The sequence below is a fragment of the Chiloscyllium plagiosum genome, chromosome 14, assembly GCF_004010195.1.
Source record: "Chiloscyllium plagiosum isolate BGI_BamShark_2017 chromosome 14, ASM401019v2, whole genome shotgun sequence".
NCBI lineage: Eukaryota > Metazoa > Chordata > Chondrichthyes > Orectolobiformes > Hemiscylliidae > Chiloscyllium > Chiloscyllium plagiosum.
This window is the reverse complement of record NC_057723.1, coordinates 49,830,728-49,848,558: the sequence shown is the minus strand read 5'-3', so window position 1 is coordinate 49,848,558 and position 17,831 is coordinate 49,830,728. Positions and strand designations below refer to the sequence as shown.

Below are 17,831 nucleotides of genomic sequence, written 5' to 3'. Positions count from 1 at the left end.
CTAAGACGGCTTTTTCAGTGTCTGTTAAGGGTCAGTCGGACAAGTTTTTTTTATCCATGCTTCTGTGCTGTCAGTGTTGTTACTTTGTGTAAGTTTGTTTAGTTTTTTCTGGAGGTCAAGTTTTTTTCATTTTCTGTGTTTGTCGCTGTCTAATATCTATGGCTATCCTGATACACTACATCTACTTGGTCCCCATTGTCCACTGCGCTCGTAGTCTTCATAGAATTCCAATAAATTGACTTGCCTTTCATGAACCCATGCTGTGTCTACCCAGTGGAACAGTTTCTATCTAAATGTCTTGCTATTTCTTCGTGAATAATAGTTTCAAACATTTTCCCCACTACAGAAGTTAAGCTAACTGGCCAATCTTTTGCTTATTGTCTTTTTTTTAAACAGTGGAGTCACATTTGCTGTTTTCAAATCTGCTGGAACTGCCCCAGAGTCCAGCGAATATTGGAAAATTACCACCAGTGCATTTGCTATTTCTCCTGCCATCTCTTTTAGCACCCTGGGATGCAATCCATCAGGGCCAGGAGACTCGTCTACTTTTAACTCCATTAGCTTGCCCAACATCACCTCTTTCATGATGATGATCATTTCTAGGCCCTTACCTACCTTAATCTCGTTATCATCAATTACTGACATGCTATTCATGTCGTCCACTGTGAGGACAGACACAAAATACCTGTTTAATGCCTCGGCTACTTCCTTATTTCCCATTATTAAATCTCCCTTCTCATTCTCTAAAGGACCAATGTTTACCTTAGCTACTCTTTTTCATTTTACATATATTTGTAGAAACCTTTGCTAAATGTCTTTATATTCTGACCTATTTTACTCTCATGATCTACCTTACTTTTCTTTATAGCTTATTTCTGGCTTTCCATTGACATTTAAAGTTTTCCCAATCTTCTAGTTTCCCACTGGTCTTTGTCACTTTGTATGCCTTATCTTTCAACTCGATAGCCTCCCTTATTTCCTTAGACATCCATGGCTGATTACCCCCTTTCCTACAGTCCTTTATTTTCCCATACATTAGATAATACTTTTATTTTTAGAAAATCAGAAGCAAACTCTTGCAAATGCCAATCTTGAAGTAGTCCTTTAATGCTTATATAGTTCTTGGTCTACTGGTTTCATTCTGCATTCGATGCAAGCTCCTACGACCAAGCACTCCGGTGTCGCATCAACCAACTATTATAATAGCATTCTTGGCATTCACCAAATCACGATATTTCTCTAAAGACACATGATGCACAAATTTCAAGTTCCTATCAATGCTGGAACAATGAAAGTAGTTGAATCACACTATCCAGTAACAATCAATGACACTGAAAGAACGCAACTTGAAATTAGGGAGAGGCTGATTAGAATTCAATTGAGGAAGCTCTTCTTTGGCAAAGGACACTGGCAATGTGGAACTGAGAATTTCAGATTTTTATTAAGTAGGGGTATCAAGAGATATGAATCAAAAGATGAGAAAGTGGAGATAAAATCATGATCTAACTGAATGAAGAAAGAAGACTAAAAGGGTCACCTTTGTTCCTATGAAATAATGGCATTACAAATGATGACTTTGCATTCATAATTATGGTTTGATGTGGATTTATACCATTACTTTCATTGTAGCAAGCTCCTAAACAAATGGTTGTAAGGGACACAGTAAATTTAAAGCTTCTCTCTGAGTACAGGGCCAAAAGAACTGGTCACCAGCCAAGTAACTAACATTCAACAAAGCAGCCTGTTCATAAATGCTATCAGTCCCAGGTTTAGAAGCTTCATGACAGGCTCTCTTAGAAATATGAGCTAAAGGAGAAAATAATAAAAACAACAAACAAAAAACGAAAACGTTTGTGGAAGAATTAGATCACTACAGGAATAATGTTATTTGAAATTCTGAAAAATATTTTGCACAAGCAAAACTAGATATTGGACTGGTTTAGGTGCCAGTCAGGGATAGAAGGTCTCACGTGTAATAAATTCATGCAATCTGAATCTAGTGGATTTTTATTTTGCTCATGAGATATGGATGCCCATCCCCAATTTCCCAGTAGTCAATTAAGAGCCAACCACATTGCTGTGGTCCTATGGTCACATGCAGGCCAGACCAAGTGAGGATGGCAAATTTCTGTCCCTAAAGGACATTAGTGAACCAGATGGGTTTTAGGACAATCAACACGGTCGCCTTTAAACCAATCTTTTACCCCAGAGTTTTTGTTGAATTCAAATTTCACCCTCTGCTATGGTGGCATTTGAATTCATATTCCCAGAACATTAGTCTGGGATTCTTGATTACTAACCCAGAGACATTACCAGTATGCCAACACCTCCCTTAGTTGTCAGTTGGCATAGATCTAGTAACAAATCACACCTAATTTTGATTTTCTTAATAATGTCAAAGGACAGTTTTGAGCAATACAAAAATATCAAGTGGGTTTCTGAAAGTGCAAGCGTTGATCTGATTTATACATTGTGACTGGACTAGTAACCCAAGGATGAGAATTTAAAATCCATGGCAGCTGGAAAACTAAAATTATTTTAATTAAATAAATCTGGAAAATGATAGCATAAGCAATGACCAGCAAACTGCCTAATGTGCTCTAGAGAAGGAAATCTATGTCTTAACCCGCTGTAGACTATACTTGACTCCAGACCGACAACAGTGAGTTTGATTCTTAACTGTCCTCTGAGTAACCTGGCAAGCTAATGCATTGTACAGGCATGGCAATAAATGCTGTCTTTGCCAGGAAAGCCTACATCCCATCAATGAATTTAAAAACAATTATTTGTGCTCCTTTTGACCTGTCAGTTGATACTGACTTGAGTGTTCCATTTCCCAATATTAGCAACTTCCCCTTTTCGTACAATATATATATAAAAACAAGCATAAATACAAACCACAGTGACTTAGAAGAACAGAATGAGTTTTTTAAGCTATTATAGCATTTCCTATTTGCAGGAAGTGAGCATTTAAAAATAAGAAAACTTCTTTTCCGGCCCTGTGGAAATACCTAATTGTTCAGCATGATGTAATGGATAGGAAAATTAAAATTTAAGCCTCACCTCCAAAACAATAACTCATTTCATTGGTATAATTTACTCAGCATTTTGGGTGACTTTTGTAAGAATGCCCGAGGTCTCACTCTTGGTTCACATCTGCAGGCCTCTCCTGTGATTTTCAGAACTTGAATGAGAACAAGAATAGTTTTTTGTTATTTAACTATGGGAACATAAGTGAATCAATACACAATCTAGTTTGAGATTGGAGAGTAGTCAGTGATGTAGCAACAACAGTTTGCATTTATACAGCATTTTAAAATGGTAAAATGTTCAAAGGCACTTCATATCGAACAAGACTTGGCATCAACCCACATGAGATATTAGGGCAGGCAGCGAGATGTATGTTAAGTGTCTGAAAGGAAGAAAGGCAGGTACAGTGACAGAGAAGCTTAATGGAGAGGTACCCAAATCTAGTGCGGAGGTAGTTAAAGACTTGGTGGATGTGGAAGAGGCCAAAATAGGGAAGGTACAGAGACCTCAGGGTTGTGCAACTTGAGGAGGTTATTGAGATGTTGTGGCAAAGCATGCAAGCAATCCTTCTGAGGAAGGATCACCGGACACAAAACATTAACTCTGATTTCTCTTCACAGATGCTAGCAGAGCTGCTGAGCTTTTCCAGCAATTTCTGTTTTTGTCACTATCCAATCATGATTAGGCCCGTTCCGGAGAGGATCGACAAAGTGAAAACATTAAAAGCATATTTCTACATACTTTACTGGAGGAATCCTATGTCTAGGAAAATGGCTAGTCAAAGCACTTAACAGACATTTACTGGAAATGCCAGAAACAAAAGCAATCACTGTCTGTTCTGATTCTGTAATACATCCACCACCAGGTAGATAATTTTATGGGCAACAAATGTTACTTTATGGAAAAATTACACAACAGATTTTCACAGTATGAGTAATACAATGTCAAACTGTTAAATATACGCTAAGCCTTCAATGTAATGCTCTTTTAATGAATGTCTGATAGCTATAACCAGACAGCATCTGACACAATGAAACATTTGTGGTGACAGCTAACCTTTCATCAGAAAATAATCCTAACAATAAAATTAATTTGTGCAAACATGCATTTGTATAGCACCTTATTATGCCCTGCAGGTATCCAAAAACTACCTCACATGCAATAAATTAGTTTGAAGTGCAGACACTGTCGCTAAATAGATAAAAATCGATTAGGTGCGTAAACCTAAATGAGTGCAGTCAAACCTAACAATTTACTTTTCCATTTGTTTTCAGGGTGTCAATAATATTGATGAGTTCGTTGTCAATTCTTAGTAGTCTTCTAAAGGTGGGTTCAACCATCAGTATTCAATTTCACTAACCTTCTTACAGTTTAAAATTTCACAGTGGTCACATTAATGAAGAGAATTTCAACTATAAAACATGACAAACATTCATCATTTATCATAACATTGTCTAATTATACTGCACAATAGTTATAACTATCCAAAAGTTGAATGGCATGGAGAATGGACTCTTGGTCAGGGACCTTACAACTTTGAAAGGAACAAATACATTTAATAAATCATGTAAATCATGTTTGTTGTGCAGAAATGACATTTTATATTCAATATGTGATCCATAGCATTAGACACTAATAGCAGATTTTAAAATCATTGGTAAAGGCATGGTTTTGTTAAAAGTACTCAGCAAGAAACTGTGTCCATCATATAATTTGAAATATAGCAATCTTGTGTTGCAGTACATTGTTGAATGATTCAAATCAAATATTCCTCCACTTGATGACTTCCTGCTCATAGTTAACATATTTGGCAGAGATACAGAGCAAAGACACTGAACGGAGCTACTCTACAGGGAGTTACACAGCAGTAGTGGTAGAGAACTACAAACAGATTATCCATTCTTGTCCCCACTCCTAAAAACAAGAAAAAGAGTGACCAGGAGACCCAAGAAGAAACTAACTAACAAGAATGTATCAGGAAATTGAGAAAATAAAGACTTTGTTATTTTCTTCTCTTTGCTGCCGTCAAGTTACTCTTGGTCTTAAATGTCCAGGTGCCCACCCATGTATCTCAATGGCAATCATACGGTTGAAAATCATTACTTTTAAAAATAATAAATCAATGAACTAGCAATAATCACTTCCCAAAACATTTTCTGAAGCACACTTTAGCTTCATGTTATAAAATAGATTTGCGTAGAGTTTGCATGTTTAACAAAGGTGCAGTTAAATGAAAATGGATAGGCTGTATAAAAGTTCAAGAACAACAACAACTTGCTCTATAGCACCTTTGAAGTAGCAAAATGTCCCATGCTACTTCACAGGAGAGCTGCCAAAGAAACATTTTACACAGAGGCCCACACAAGATGATATTCAGGCAGCTGCCCAAATTCTTCATAAAAGTGTTTGACATTAAAGGGTGTCTTAAAAGAGGAAAGAGGAGAAAACAAGGGGAAAGGTTTGTGGGTGGGCTGGAATCCAGAGTTCAGAGCCTTGGCAAATGGAGGCAGAATGGCCATTCAAATTGAAGCAATTGAAGCAATTCAAATCAGGAATATTAAGGGAGCAAATTTTGAGAATCAACTATCTCAGAGTGCTGGAGGTCTGTAAAAGATTACAAAGATGGGGGTGAGACCATGGAGTAATTTAAAAATAATGAGCATTTTAAAAATCCAGACATTGCATAATCAGAAACCCATACACATCAGCGATTAGAGGGGCAAGGATGAACTTGCAAGTAAGGACACAGGCAGCAGCATTTTGGATTACTATTACGGAGGGTAAAAACATGGGACAGCAGCCAAAAGTGCACTGGAATAGTCGAGCCTGCATGCAGCAAAGGCATGTATGTGAAAAACAACCAAAAATGGAGGCAAGAGCTGTGGAAAGAATTATTGAAGATATCTAGGATTCCTTGGTCTGCCAGAACATATATGGAATAAGTGTGGCCTCTCAGCTCATAAGGCACATGATCAAACTGCATGCAGAACACTTTTATAGCACAGCTAAAACAGACTTCCAAACTTAAGGAGCTGTCAGTCACATGTTCATACCACAATACACCCACTGTACCAAATGCCAAAAGCAAACTAACAACGATTGTCTCAATCTCCTAGATCTATTGTGCAACTGGCTAAATATGAGGAAGGAAGAATCTGCTCCTACACATAATATTCACTAAAAAATACATATTTTGTCTTTTCCAAAAACTGTATGTTAGTTTGTTGCAACAAAATTTTAGAAAGACTATCAGTTTGGCTTTGACAACAGTATTGGAGAAAGAAGAAAAATTGGCTCCCAATATTTATGGAAAATGCCTAGGTAAGCGAAATCACATTTATTTTCAAAAGCAGCATGGACATGAGGCCACTTTTATGATGCAATGTGAATAATGACTCAATCCCATTCTTCAAATCACATCCTCAATTTTTCATAGACTGTTGACCAATAGGTAATATTACAATATGGTAACGGCAGGGTGAGTAGGCAGGCCCCAAGTCTACCTCAGTGGCATTGGGAGAAACCTTACGCTTCTGGTATTATTCTAAACCACGTTCTAATCAACTAGTCAACCGAGTTTAATGATTACCCCTAAAACAGGTCAATGGGTTTGCTCTCTGTACTTATTAAAAGTTGAATAATTTGATTAGGATGTAAAACAGTAAAGGGAATAAATTGTGTATATGGAGATCAATTATGAATAATTTAGTGATAATCAGATATCATACTTTCAGATTTAGAAGTTTGGATGTTTGGCAGTGACTTTTTTGCCAGCGATTACTGGATTTGTGCAAACTGTTTGCTGGTTTATGCAGGAAATGTTCATTAACTGTATTTCTGACAGTTGCACCTGGTTTTCGGTGGTGTGAAGATCATTGTGAAAAATTAGAGAGGCTTTTGACGTAAGTCAGGACTACTACCTCCTGGATTAGTTCTGATTACCAAAGGGAACAGACAAAAATTTTCCAATTCCCAGATAATCTATCTTGTATCTGTTACTTTCTGTTCCTCCTATCAAAACTCGTGGATCTGGGCTGGGAAGTTTAAGTACTCTGATGCATATGATTTCACAATGGTGTGGATCAGCAGAATAGATACTTCCCTCAAGGTCCATCACTTTAGCATGTTCATAAACACAAGTCTGCAACAGATACTGAGACCAAATGTGTCTCAAAATTCTTCAGACCTAGATACTGTGCTAACCAAGTTCCCCTCCAAGCCATTCACAATCCTGACTTAGAAATATATTGCCGTTCTTTCACTGTCATTGGGCAAAAATCCTGAAATTCTCTCACTTGTAGCACTATGGATCCATCTGCAACACACGCACTGCAATGGTTCAAAAAGGCAACTCACCACTACCTTCTCAATGACAACTGGGGATGGGCAATAAAATGGTGGCCCAACCAGTGATGGCTCATCTCAAGAGTGAATTTTTTAAATTCTCAAAGGCAACAATTTGCCTTTGAGAAACTCTTTCTGAAGCGGGAGGAAACAAAGTTAATGGGAGATTTTCCAGTATCTAATCAGGATTTCCCAGCTGTTGAGATTTCCCACCTCACCACCTCTAGACTCAGTGGGAACACATGCCTGCTGGTATTGGCTACCCTGGTGCAATTTAATATTGCAATGACTGACTGGAGATGAGATTTCCACCAATCAAGCTGGAGAAATTCTGACTCCAGACAGCGTCTGGCCAAGCAGATTGGTTGGTTTTTGTCTCTAATCTCAGCAGTTAGCATGGGCTCCTTGGGCTGGGAATGGAGGTTAGCACAGTGGGAGAGCAAAGGATGTTGGAGGAGAGGTGGCAGAGGGAAGGGTGTGCAGCTACAGGGACAAATCTGAATCTTATCTTTGCCTGCATTTCTATCCAAACATTTAAAACCTTCTTTATCAAGCAATCTCAGATGGATCACTGTATTCTTCACTATTTTCAATTCAGCTTCCTTTAACAAACGTAGAAAACAACATTTATATTACTTGCTTGGAATGCTTCAGCAAGTGGTCATTCAAGTATCATGGCATTCACTTAAAATACCCCAACTTATGTTTCTGTGACTATGTTAGATGATACATTATGCATTACTCTAAATTGTTTCAAGAACATTTGAGAATTCATTATGGATTCAATGATCTCTCTGACCTTTGAAACCTATCTGTCTGTCAGTGTATTGATGTAGTAATTCCTCTAAGATAATTTCAAAGTGTGTTTCACAACCTTAGCATGTTATTTAAAATCTATTGCACAGCCCAACTGAGAGTATTCATATCAAGGTGAATGTGAAGTGTTGCTGGTATTATAGGAATTAAAGGAAAATATACTCACATGGGTCACGTTCACCCATCACTCAGGGTCTTGCTATTTGCACTGATTCGCTGTTAAGCAATGGCTTGATTTTAAAATTCCTATGTTGTTTTCAATTCTCTCCATGACCACACTCTCCCAATTACTAATATCCTTCAGCTCTACAATCTTGCATGATCTTCAGTCAACTCCTTCAATTCTAACCTCTTGAGGCAGCCCGATTTTAAGGCAGAATTCAGCCTTCAGTTATCAGGGGTGTGAGCTCTGGAATTCTTTCCTCATATCTCTTTGCCTCTCTCTTCCATTACAATACAGGTCATTGGCCAGGTTTTGTTACCTGCCCGAATTTTGGGTAATTTTGTTTGGCAATATTCCAAATAAGTGCCTTGGTACTGCTCACAATATTAAAGATACAATATACATTGTTGTTAGCTTTGTTGGTGCTGTGCAAAATGAATCCTTCATTTTTCTATATTAGTAAATATGATATAAGGCAAAATGAAATTTTTTTATTGTGCTCAATCTTTTGCAATATTCAAAGAGAAATGCTCACCAGAACAATTATTTTTAAGGTAGTAAAGGCATCAAGGGCATGGAGTAAAAGCAAGAATATGGCATTGAGTTAGAGGATCAGTCATATTCAAATTGAATGGAGGAGGAGGCTTGAATTGCTGAATTGCCTACATCTGTTCCTTGCTTCGATGTGTCTAACAATGCACAAATAAGGAACAGAGGAAAATAAAATTCCTAAAAATAATCAGGAGTGGCTGCAGATTCCCTTGATCACTTGCAGGAATAGCCATACCTTAATGGATAAATATCTGTTATCAACCACTGAAATGGCTGGATGCTTTCATTTAAAATAATATTATTCCTTCTGGCAAAGACTCATCGCTTGTGTTGAGTCACTGCGATCAAGCAAAAGTCATACTACACGAGAGTCAGACAATGACTGTCTCCACTAAAGGGTATCCAACCATCTCCCCTCATCATTCAACAGCATTACCATCATTGGATCTTCCACCATGAACATCTTCGGATTTACTAGTGACCAGAAATTGAATTTTATTAGCCATAAATTCTGTAGCAACTGGAGGTTAGAGACTAGGAATCACGTAACAGGCAACATACTCAGAGTTGGCACAGCTGTTGTTTCCCCAAACTCCAACAATAACATGAAGTGCCAGCCCTGTGAACTTACACACCAATCTTTTATCATACTTTACACTTTCAGAAGACCCACAGATGCCAATACAGTCACTTACAGCTCAAACAAACTTACCTAAGGAGGCGACTACCGTGAAATCACCATCTGATTCCCCATAATCTGTCCACCATCCACAAGGCACAAGTCAGGAAAGTGATGAATTATTCCCCAATTGTCCTCCTGACTTGTGCCCTGTAGATGGGTGCAGCTCCAACATTCAAGGCATTCAACACAAATCAAGGACAAAACAAACAACCTGATCACCACCTTATCCACCACTTCAAACTTTCACTCCCCATCATACAAATGTACAGCCGTGTGAAGCATCTTGCATACAAGATGAACAAAAGCACATTCCAAATAATGGAATTGTACCACTTAAGAGAAAAAGGGCAACACTCATCAAGGCTCTTTTGACAGCACCTTCCAAACCCATGACCTCCATCACCCCAAATGAAGAAGACCAGCAGATACATACGGACAGCGACAACTGCAAATTCCTCTCCAAACCATACACCAAATTTGATTTACAACCATATCACTGATCCTGCATCATCCCCGAGTCAAAATCCTGGTGCTCCCTCCCTAATAGCAGCAGTTCAAGGTGACATCTCACCACTATCTACTCAAGGGCAATAAATGATGACCTAGCCAACAATACCCACATTTTGTCAATGAATTGATAAGTTGTTTTTTTCATAAACATACATCCTCCTGACTTGGGACTATCATCCACCACTATCGCTGGGTCAATATCTTGGAACCCCCCCCCTCCTAATAGTGTTGCAGTGTATCTATACCAGGTGAGTTGTGTAAGAGTTCAATGTAACAGCTCACTACCATCATTTTAGGAGCAAATATGGATGGACAACAAATGTCAGCCTTGTTCACAATATTCACACAATATGAAAGAATTTTTAAAATCTGATGCATGGAGTTACTCACCTTACCTCAGTTGTTGCATAGCAAGTTATCAACATTTGCCTCACAAGATATTAATAATTGGATAAAGCATTACAAAATCCAAACTGTAGCATGCTCCTCAAAACTATCATTTTCAAGCTGCCATCCAAATATAGAGACTGCTCTTGGTCTATACACACTCCTACCATCTGGCACCATTTAGCACTACAGATATTGCAAGCTGAGAAGTATGTTTAATTATAGATGAGATACAACATCATAACACTTCAGACAACTCAATATCACAACAGAGCCACAAGTGATAACAAATGGTTAACTCTGGTCCTGAAATATTAAACTTTCTACAGATATAATCAGAAAGTCCAAGACATTCACATACCATTCCTGTATTTTGAATTAATACCATTCATACTGAAGGTTGCTATGTTGAAAGTTGGACAAACAAATCAATTTTTTTTTATCTTGTCCTTCAATCATTTCACTTGAATGACACAAGAGTGGTAGTAGTTGTTTTGTTTCTCTGTGATGTAGACATCTGGTCTTTCCAGATATCACATCAAAAACAACTTGCCACAATGTTAAAGTTTACTCATGAGCAAAGGAACAAATAAAAGTTTGTATATCAGTGGAGATAAGCAAACCATAATTGTTTAATTGAGTACAAACAAAACACTTCAAATAAAATGTTGTTTCTAAAAGCTATTACCTATCATGCTTTTAAAATAAGCAAAAGTTGTAACAATCCCTTTTTGCATGTTATTCTTGGTCATTGTTTGATCTAGATCTAGTCTAATAACTCGAGTGTAGTGTTATAGTTCCTAGGCCCCCTACTGGTGTTGCTTACAACTGATCAAATTTCTGCTTTAATGGTAAATTAAGTAGGGCATGCAGAGATTCTTGCTGACTGCACAGAAGCAAATTTGATTCTGCAGAATTATAACACAAGGTTTGTACTTTGGCGAAACAGCTCTCTTAGCATTTCCTGTTTACGTCACTAAGCTATCAGAGGTCACTTCTATGCAGGACGTACCTTGTGCCATCTTTAAAATATTAATCCATTCCATCTCAGCTCAGCTGAAGTGTGATCCAGCTTTAAACAGCAATGCAATCAATGTTGTTTCTCAAAGTAAATGACCTCAATGAGGAAAATGGTTGCATAATATTTTATTAAGCAGTAGACAAACCGGTTGCCAATGCAGTTACTACTAGTGTTATACATATATTACTGGGTTGACTTGTAATCAATCTCCCAAGGGAGAATTTACACTGCATTGTAATAGTTGTGTCAGTACTTTTTGACAAACCTAGACAAACAGCATAAAATACACTGAGTTATATAAAATATACATAGATTTTTTTAAAGTAGCTGCTATTCTCAGAACGTTTTAGAACTTCACTATCATATTTCAACATTCTACATTTCAATAATTCATCATGCCAGTGACCATCACTGACTTCTTGTTGCTGGCATACATAAGTCAAAATCCTTATTTTTAATTTACAAATCATTACTGCACTCTTCATCAACTTTTCACAACTTGAAGAATGGTGGAGAGGAGTTAGCCCACTAGTCAAGATTATGAAAAGGGATGTTGAATCTTTCTAATTTTAATATTGCTGTGCAATTGAGTCGCTACCCACTTAATGACTGAGAAAAAAGGATGATGCAATCCTGTTCATTTTCTGGGGGGGGGGGGGGGGGGGGGGGCGGCCCTGTTTATCACAATGTTGTAGATTACCTGGTTTATTTTCGGCCGTAGACATAGCTTTTGAATTAACGTGTGTCATATGTATATAATCCATCTTTACTGCAACAAGAACTGGGATTTCAAGCATTGACCAGCTTTTTCTTGCAAGCGCTGTAAGCTACATTAGGGTCAACATTCTCCAAGGAAACCACTTGAGAGCAAAGAGATGAAACTGAATGGATTGTAATGCTAAATAAGGTCCATCTAATGCCCCGGACAAATGTCCATAAGCATACTTTACTAATTATTGTAAAATCATGCCCCTTTACAATCACATTTTCTAACAGTTCCAAAAGTCAAGTGTTTGCTTTTCTCCCCCATTGCTCCTCAGCAAGTTGAATTTCTCTTGCAGTTGCACATTACTATTCAGACTTTCCATGTTGGCAGCAATAGATAAACACAGCGCAACGAATGAAGACATGTTTCTGGATCCTTTTTAATTAATGCAGGGCCACAGAACACAACCTGGCCCATTTGGGAGCAATACATTGTGTGGTGTGCCCGTAAGAGAGCAAACTATCACAAGGGGTAAAAATTAAAACTTGTGGATAAGCCGTTGGAATTTCCTAATCAGATCTGTGAAGGAGTTGACTGATTCCGCAGAAGCTGCGCCCACGCCAAGTTCTGTGCCCATTTGTGATATTCCTGGGAAACAGCTTTAGCATGAACTCAAATGACATGGAAAGTTTTGTTCAGCAATATACAGGTTATGTACCCAGTCTTTAATAGCAAGAACTGTTCAAGAAAATTGTGGTTGCAATGTGTTTTAAAGTTAAATGTTTTTCAACAGTTTATCAACAGATCATGAGGAAACCATCAGCAATGTAATTTATTTACCAAAGATTTCACCCTCATGCAATGTTTGACCTATGGAGCAATATTGTCAATAGATTATGTAATAGAAATTTCAGGTAGAGGACGTTGCCCAAAACAATGAAGGGCAATGAATCTGCTTATTCCTGTTCACTGTACGACTTTGTTACTATCCCTATATCAGTAATGAGTTTACATTAACATGAACGTTCCAAAAAGAAACCTCTTCAGATATTGTCATTGCTTCTCTCAGCTGGTATTACAACCCTGTGCAACTATCACCAAAAATAGCTCTGTAGCACTAGATGGCAGTGTCAAGGGTCACACTGAGGTGATCCATTAAAGAGCTTTGGTGCATCCTATATTAATACAGTAAGTAGATCGGGCCAGACACTGGAAAGTTAGAACGTGTCAAAAAAAATACAAGATTGGCAATGGAATTGCTGGCTGTCATTTTATATTAGCCATAACTGTTTGCGAAGCGCGATAATACAGCTTTTAAGTTTACCAGGCCATTCTAAATAAATGATCTTTAATAGCCAGGCTGGAACATCTGAAATAACCGCAGGTAGTTACAACTGACATTCGATAAACAAAGTGTTTTATTTTTACACCTCTGCAGGGTAAATGCTTTTAAGTGGTCAAGTTACTTAAGATGTGCGGCGAGTGTTTTCAGAAACGCAGAGGCAGAGGGGTTCATCCTCGCCTCCCAGCGCTGGAGTAGAGTGGAGACGTCAGCACTGGTCGGTGCAGTAAGTCCTCATGTGACACATGATCAAACAGCTTTTCATAGTCCGTGCTCGCAGGCTGCACGCAATGTATATTAGCATTAATACTATAGAAACACTATTCATATTTGTCAAGGTTTACTTTGCCTTCGGAGGAATCAATATGATTAATTCCAAACAAACATACAAAAATAAAAATCCCTTTCAGCGTTACGGTATGTAATTTGAAGCATTATTATAAATCACATGCAAGAGACTGCTCAAGTTTGTAACTACATAATCAGGAGCATTCGGGACGCCTGCCCCTATCCGACAATCTGGAAGAAAATACTAATCAGTGTTATCGCGCCTTAGGAAGAGGACGGCGCGAGTTTGGGCAAGAAATAACGAGGCGGCTCTAACATGTCACTCATTCTGTAGTGGTCCCAACTGGAGTTTGCTGCCGTCATCTGCCTTGCTCTAGATCTATTACATGTGCATTAAATGTTAAGTAATTCCCAAAGTTACGCAAGCTCTCAGACTGTTTCCTGTTGAATCCATCTGTTTCCCTGTTATACAAGAACATGGAAAGAAGAAATAAATGTTGTTCTTCATCTGCCCTCATTCTCCAGGAAACTGACTTTTAACACTGTGCCTGAAATGAAGCATCTAGGCGGAGTACAAGTTGCTGATTTTTATTTTGTCACCCCCATCCCAACCTTTCTGTTTCTCCCTCACGCTGCCTCTTCTGTAGACGCACTTTGGAAAGCGATTGCGGGGCTCAGTGCAAAAAGGAGAGTCGAGACGAGATTGATTGTAACTTGGTGCGCCCACGTGTCCGGAATGAATGAATGAAGCGATCCCGGGCAATTGACACTTGGAGGGATTTGCTACAATTGTAACCCGGCAACCAGCAGGTAACCAGGCAGCCAGGGCGCGAGCGGGCGCTCAGGTGCTGCCTCGGGTTCCGAGCACGTGAAGCCGGTGCTTGCGCTCCCTCTCCAACACAAACAGGACTTTGCAGAAAGAGAGAGATAGACAAGAGAGAGAGAGAGCCGGCTAGCCGCTTCAAGAGAGGGGGATAGAAACACCTCCAACCAGGGCCGCGCTTAGGAACCGGCTCCACTCTCATGCAAGGAAAGGCAAGCGAAGCGCCGCTCCTTACCTGAGACTCTGCGTTTTCTGTCAGGTAGTTGAAGACGAATAAAGAGAAGTCCTCGTCCGTGAGCGTGCAATCCGCCATCTTCCCGCGGTGTGTGTGAGAGAGAGAGAGAGAGAGTGAGTGACGGTCGCGGAGATCCCCAGAGCCGGCACAGTGAGCTCACTGCTGCTCCTCGGCCGGCCCAGTGGACGGTAGCGGTACTGCAACTCGTCTGCCGTCTTGCTACACCAGAGGGTGGCAGCGTGCGAGTCAGTGTGCACTATCGCCTTTCCTGTGTTTTATTTCTCCCCCCCACCTCCCCAAAGCAAAACGGCGATTCGTTTTGACTGTCGAATCTCAAAAACATAACCCGTTGTAGTTATCGAATGGATTCTTTTTTTCACTGACACTTAGAAACTAATCGTGATGGTGCAAAGACGCGAGCATTCTGCATTCTAACTATGAAGACTAGTTTGAGTTAGGGCAGAGTGGATTGTCTGAAGGCAAAGGATATATCAGCAGGTGTCTCCGCTTCACAGAAAAAAAATGTCAATTTTTAGACATGTAATTAGGTATCTCATGCTAAATTGTATATGATACATAAAAATAACCGAGAAGGGGGGAGAGGGTGTGGATTAAACGAACCAGCGCTTTTACATAATTCACATTATAACAACGCTATTAGTACACAGGACTGAGAGCGAGATAAACTACAGGTATAAGCACAGGAAAACAGCCACAAAACACAATCAATGATCAAATATATCCTGGACCTGTAAAAGTTTGAACATGACTGGAGATTTTATTCATTGACGATCTAATGGTGCATGGTGAAAGGGTGCGCATGTCAATATGCGAATAATCACAGAATGAACAAACACATCGCTGTACTTTTATTATTATTATGATTTAGACTTGCATGAAACACACTGCTAAATTGACAAAAGGGGGTGTGAAGGTCTGATGCGAGGAGGAGAAAAGGTGTTAACAGAGCAATCTACAGTCCAAGGAACTGCAATCTGTACACTTCAGTTTTCATTATCTCAAAATCTGAATTAGAAAATAGGATTATCACACTAGGGGACTGCAATATTCAGACAAGTCATTTATCAATGCCGTTTTCACCAATAGAAAGGTGCTTTTTTTGGAGATATATAATATATTTTACCAACTGACAGGGGAAGGGAGAAATCTCAACATTGTACAACACATGTTGTACAAACAGCCCCAATCCTCTTTTGTTTATTTTCATTATCACCTTCATCATCATTTGCTTCACATATTGTGCAGATAAGAACAGAGATCTGCCATCATATCAACTTGATTAGTCCAAATCCTTGCTGACAAGATTTAAAAAAGAAAACAATGATAACAAATATCACCGCAAAAACTTATTTCATATAGCCATTTTAACATAATGAAATATCCAATGGTGCTTCACAGGATCATGATAAAACAAGGTACGAGTCCAAACAACCATGTAGGCAGATATGAAGTCAAATGACAAAAACGCTTGATCAAAGAGCTTAAGAATTATCTTACAAGGAGAAAGTGCCAGAGGGACTTCCAGAATTTGGGCTTACATCACTCATGTCATGGGTGGCACGGTGGCACAGTGGTTAGCACTGCTGCCTCACAGCGCCAGAGATCCGGGTTCAATTCCCACCTTAGGTGACTCTCTGTGTGGATTACATTACATTACATTACAGTGTGGAAACAGGCCCTTCGGCCCAACAAGTCCACACCGACCCGCCGAAGAGCAACCCACCCATACCCCTACATTTACCCCTTACCTAACCAATTTAGCATAGCCAATTCACCTGACCTGCAGGTCTTTTGGACTGTGGGAGGAAACCGGAGCACCCGGAGGAAACCCACGCAGACACGGGGAGAACGTGCAAACTCCACACAGTCAGTCGCCTGAGGCGGGAATTGAACCCGGGTCTCTGGCGCTGTGAGGCAGCAGTGCTAACCACTGTGCCACCGTGCCGCCCATTCTCCCCGTGTCTGTGTGGGTTTCCTCCGGGTGCTCCGGTTTCCTCCCGCAATCCAAAAAATGTGCAGGTTAGGCGAATTGGCCATGCTAAATTGCCCGTAGTGTTGGGTGAAGGGGTAAATGTAGGGGAATGGGTCTGGGTGGGTTGCGCTTCAGCAGGTCGGTGTGGACTTGTTGGGCTGAAGGGCCTGTTTCCACACTAAGTAGTCTAATCTAACCACAAATGGCAGAGCAATTGTGATGGAAATTCACGAGAGACCAAGATTAGAGAAACATATTCTTAAGAGGGTTGTTAGTTTGAAAAAGAAATGTAAAGCCAAGGAGAGATGTGAAAACAAGAAAGAGAATATTTGACTGGGAACTAATGAAAACCAACAAGAGCAAAAGTTATGAACAAAACAAGACGAATGTGAGGTAAGATATAGTCGGCAGAGAGGTCATGGCTTTACAGAAGTAAAAAATGGTAATTGCCAGACAAATAGAATGATCAAAGTCTAGGCGTAATGAAAGCATGAGTGAGTGAATGAATAAATTCATTCAAGAGCTTCAAGAGCAGATAAGCTGAAATGGGGTGAAGTTGAGAGATTTTTTAAATCAAAAACAGAGATGGCACAAGTCTGAGATCAGAAGGACATCTCAGTATCAAATTTACAACAATCACTATAACACCACAACATGTAGGAATTGAAGTAGGCATTCAACCTTTCTAGGTAAAAACAATGACTGCAGACGCTGGAAACCAGATTCTGGATTAGTGGTGCTGGAAGAGCACAGCAGTTCAGGCAGCATCCGAGGAGCAGTGAAATCAACGTTTCGGGCAAAAGCCGAAACGTTGATTTCACTGCTCCTCGGATGCTGGAATCAGGAATACAGGCAGAGAGCCTGAAGGGTGGACAGATAAGTGAGAGGAGGGTGGGGGTGGGGAGAATGTAGCATAGAGTACAACAGGTGAGTGGGGGA

At 39.5% G+C, this 17,831-nt stretch overlaps 1 protein-coding gene across 2 annotated transcripts in view; it reads right to left on the bottom strand.

Annotated features, from left to right (window-relative positions):
• The window catches only part of ppargc1b (peroxisome proliferator-activated receptor gamma, coactivator 1 beta), a 146,173-nt gene extending 131,022 nt beyond the window's left edge, over nucleotides 1–15,151 (bottom strand). Inside the window, exon 1 of one of the 2 annotated variants that reach the window (XM_043703778.1) lies at nucleotides 14,900–15,151. In XM_043703778.1, coding sequence (XP_043559713.1) covers nucleotides 14,900–14,977 — 78 coding nt within the window. In that variant the 5' untranslated portion in view covers nucleotides 14,978–15,151. The remainder of the gene's footprint in view (nucleotides 1–14,899) is intronic. The other variant, XM_043703779.1, reaches the window with a different exon arrangement.
• Nucleotides 15,152–17,831: the final 2,680 nt, after the last annotated feature.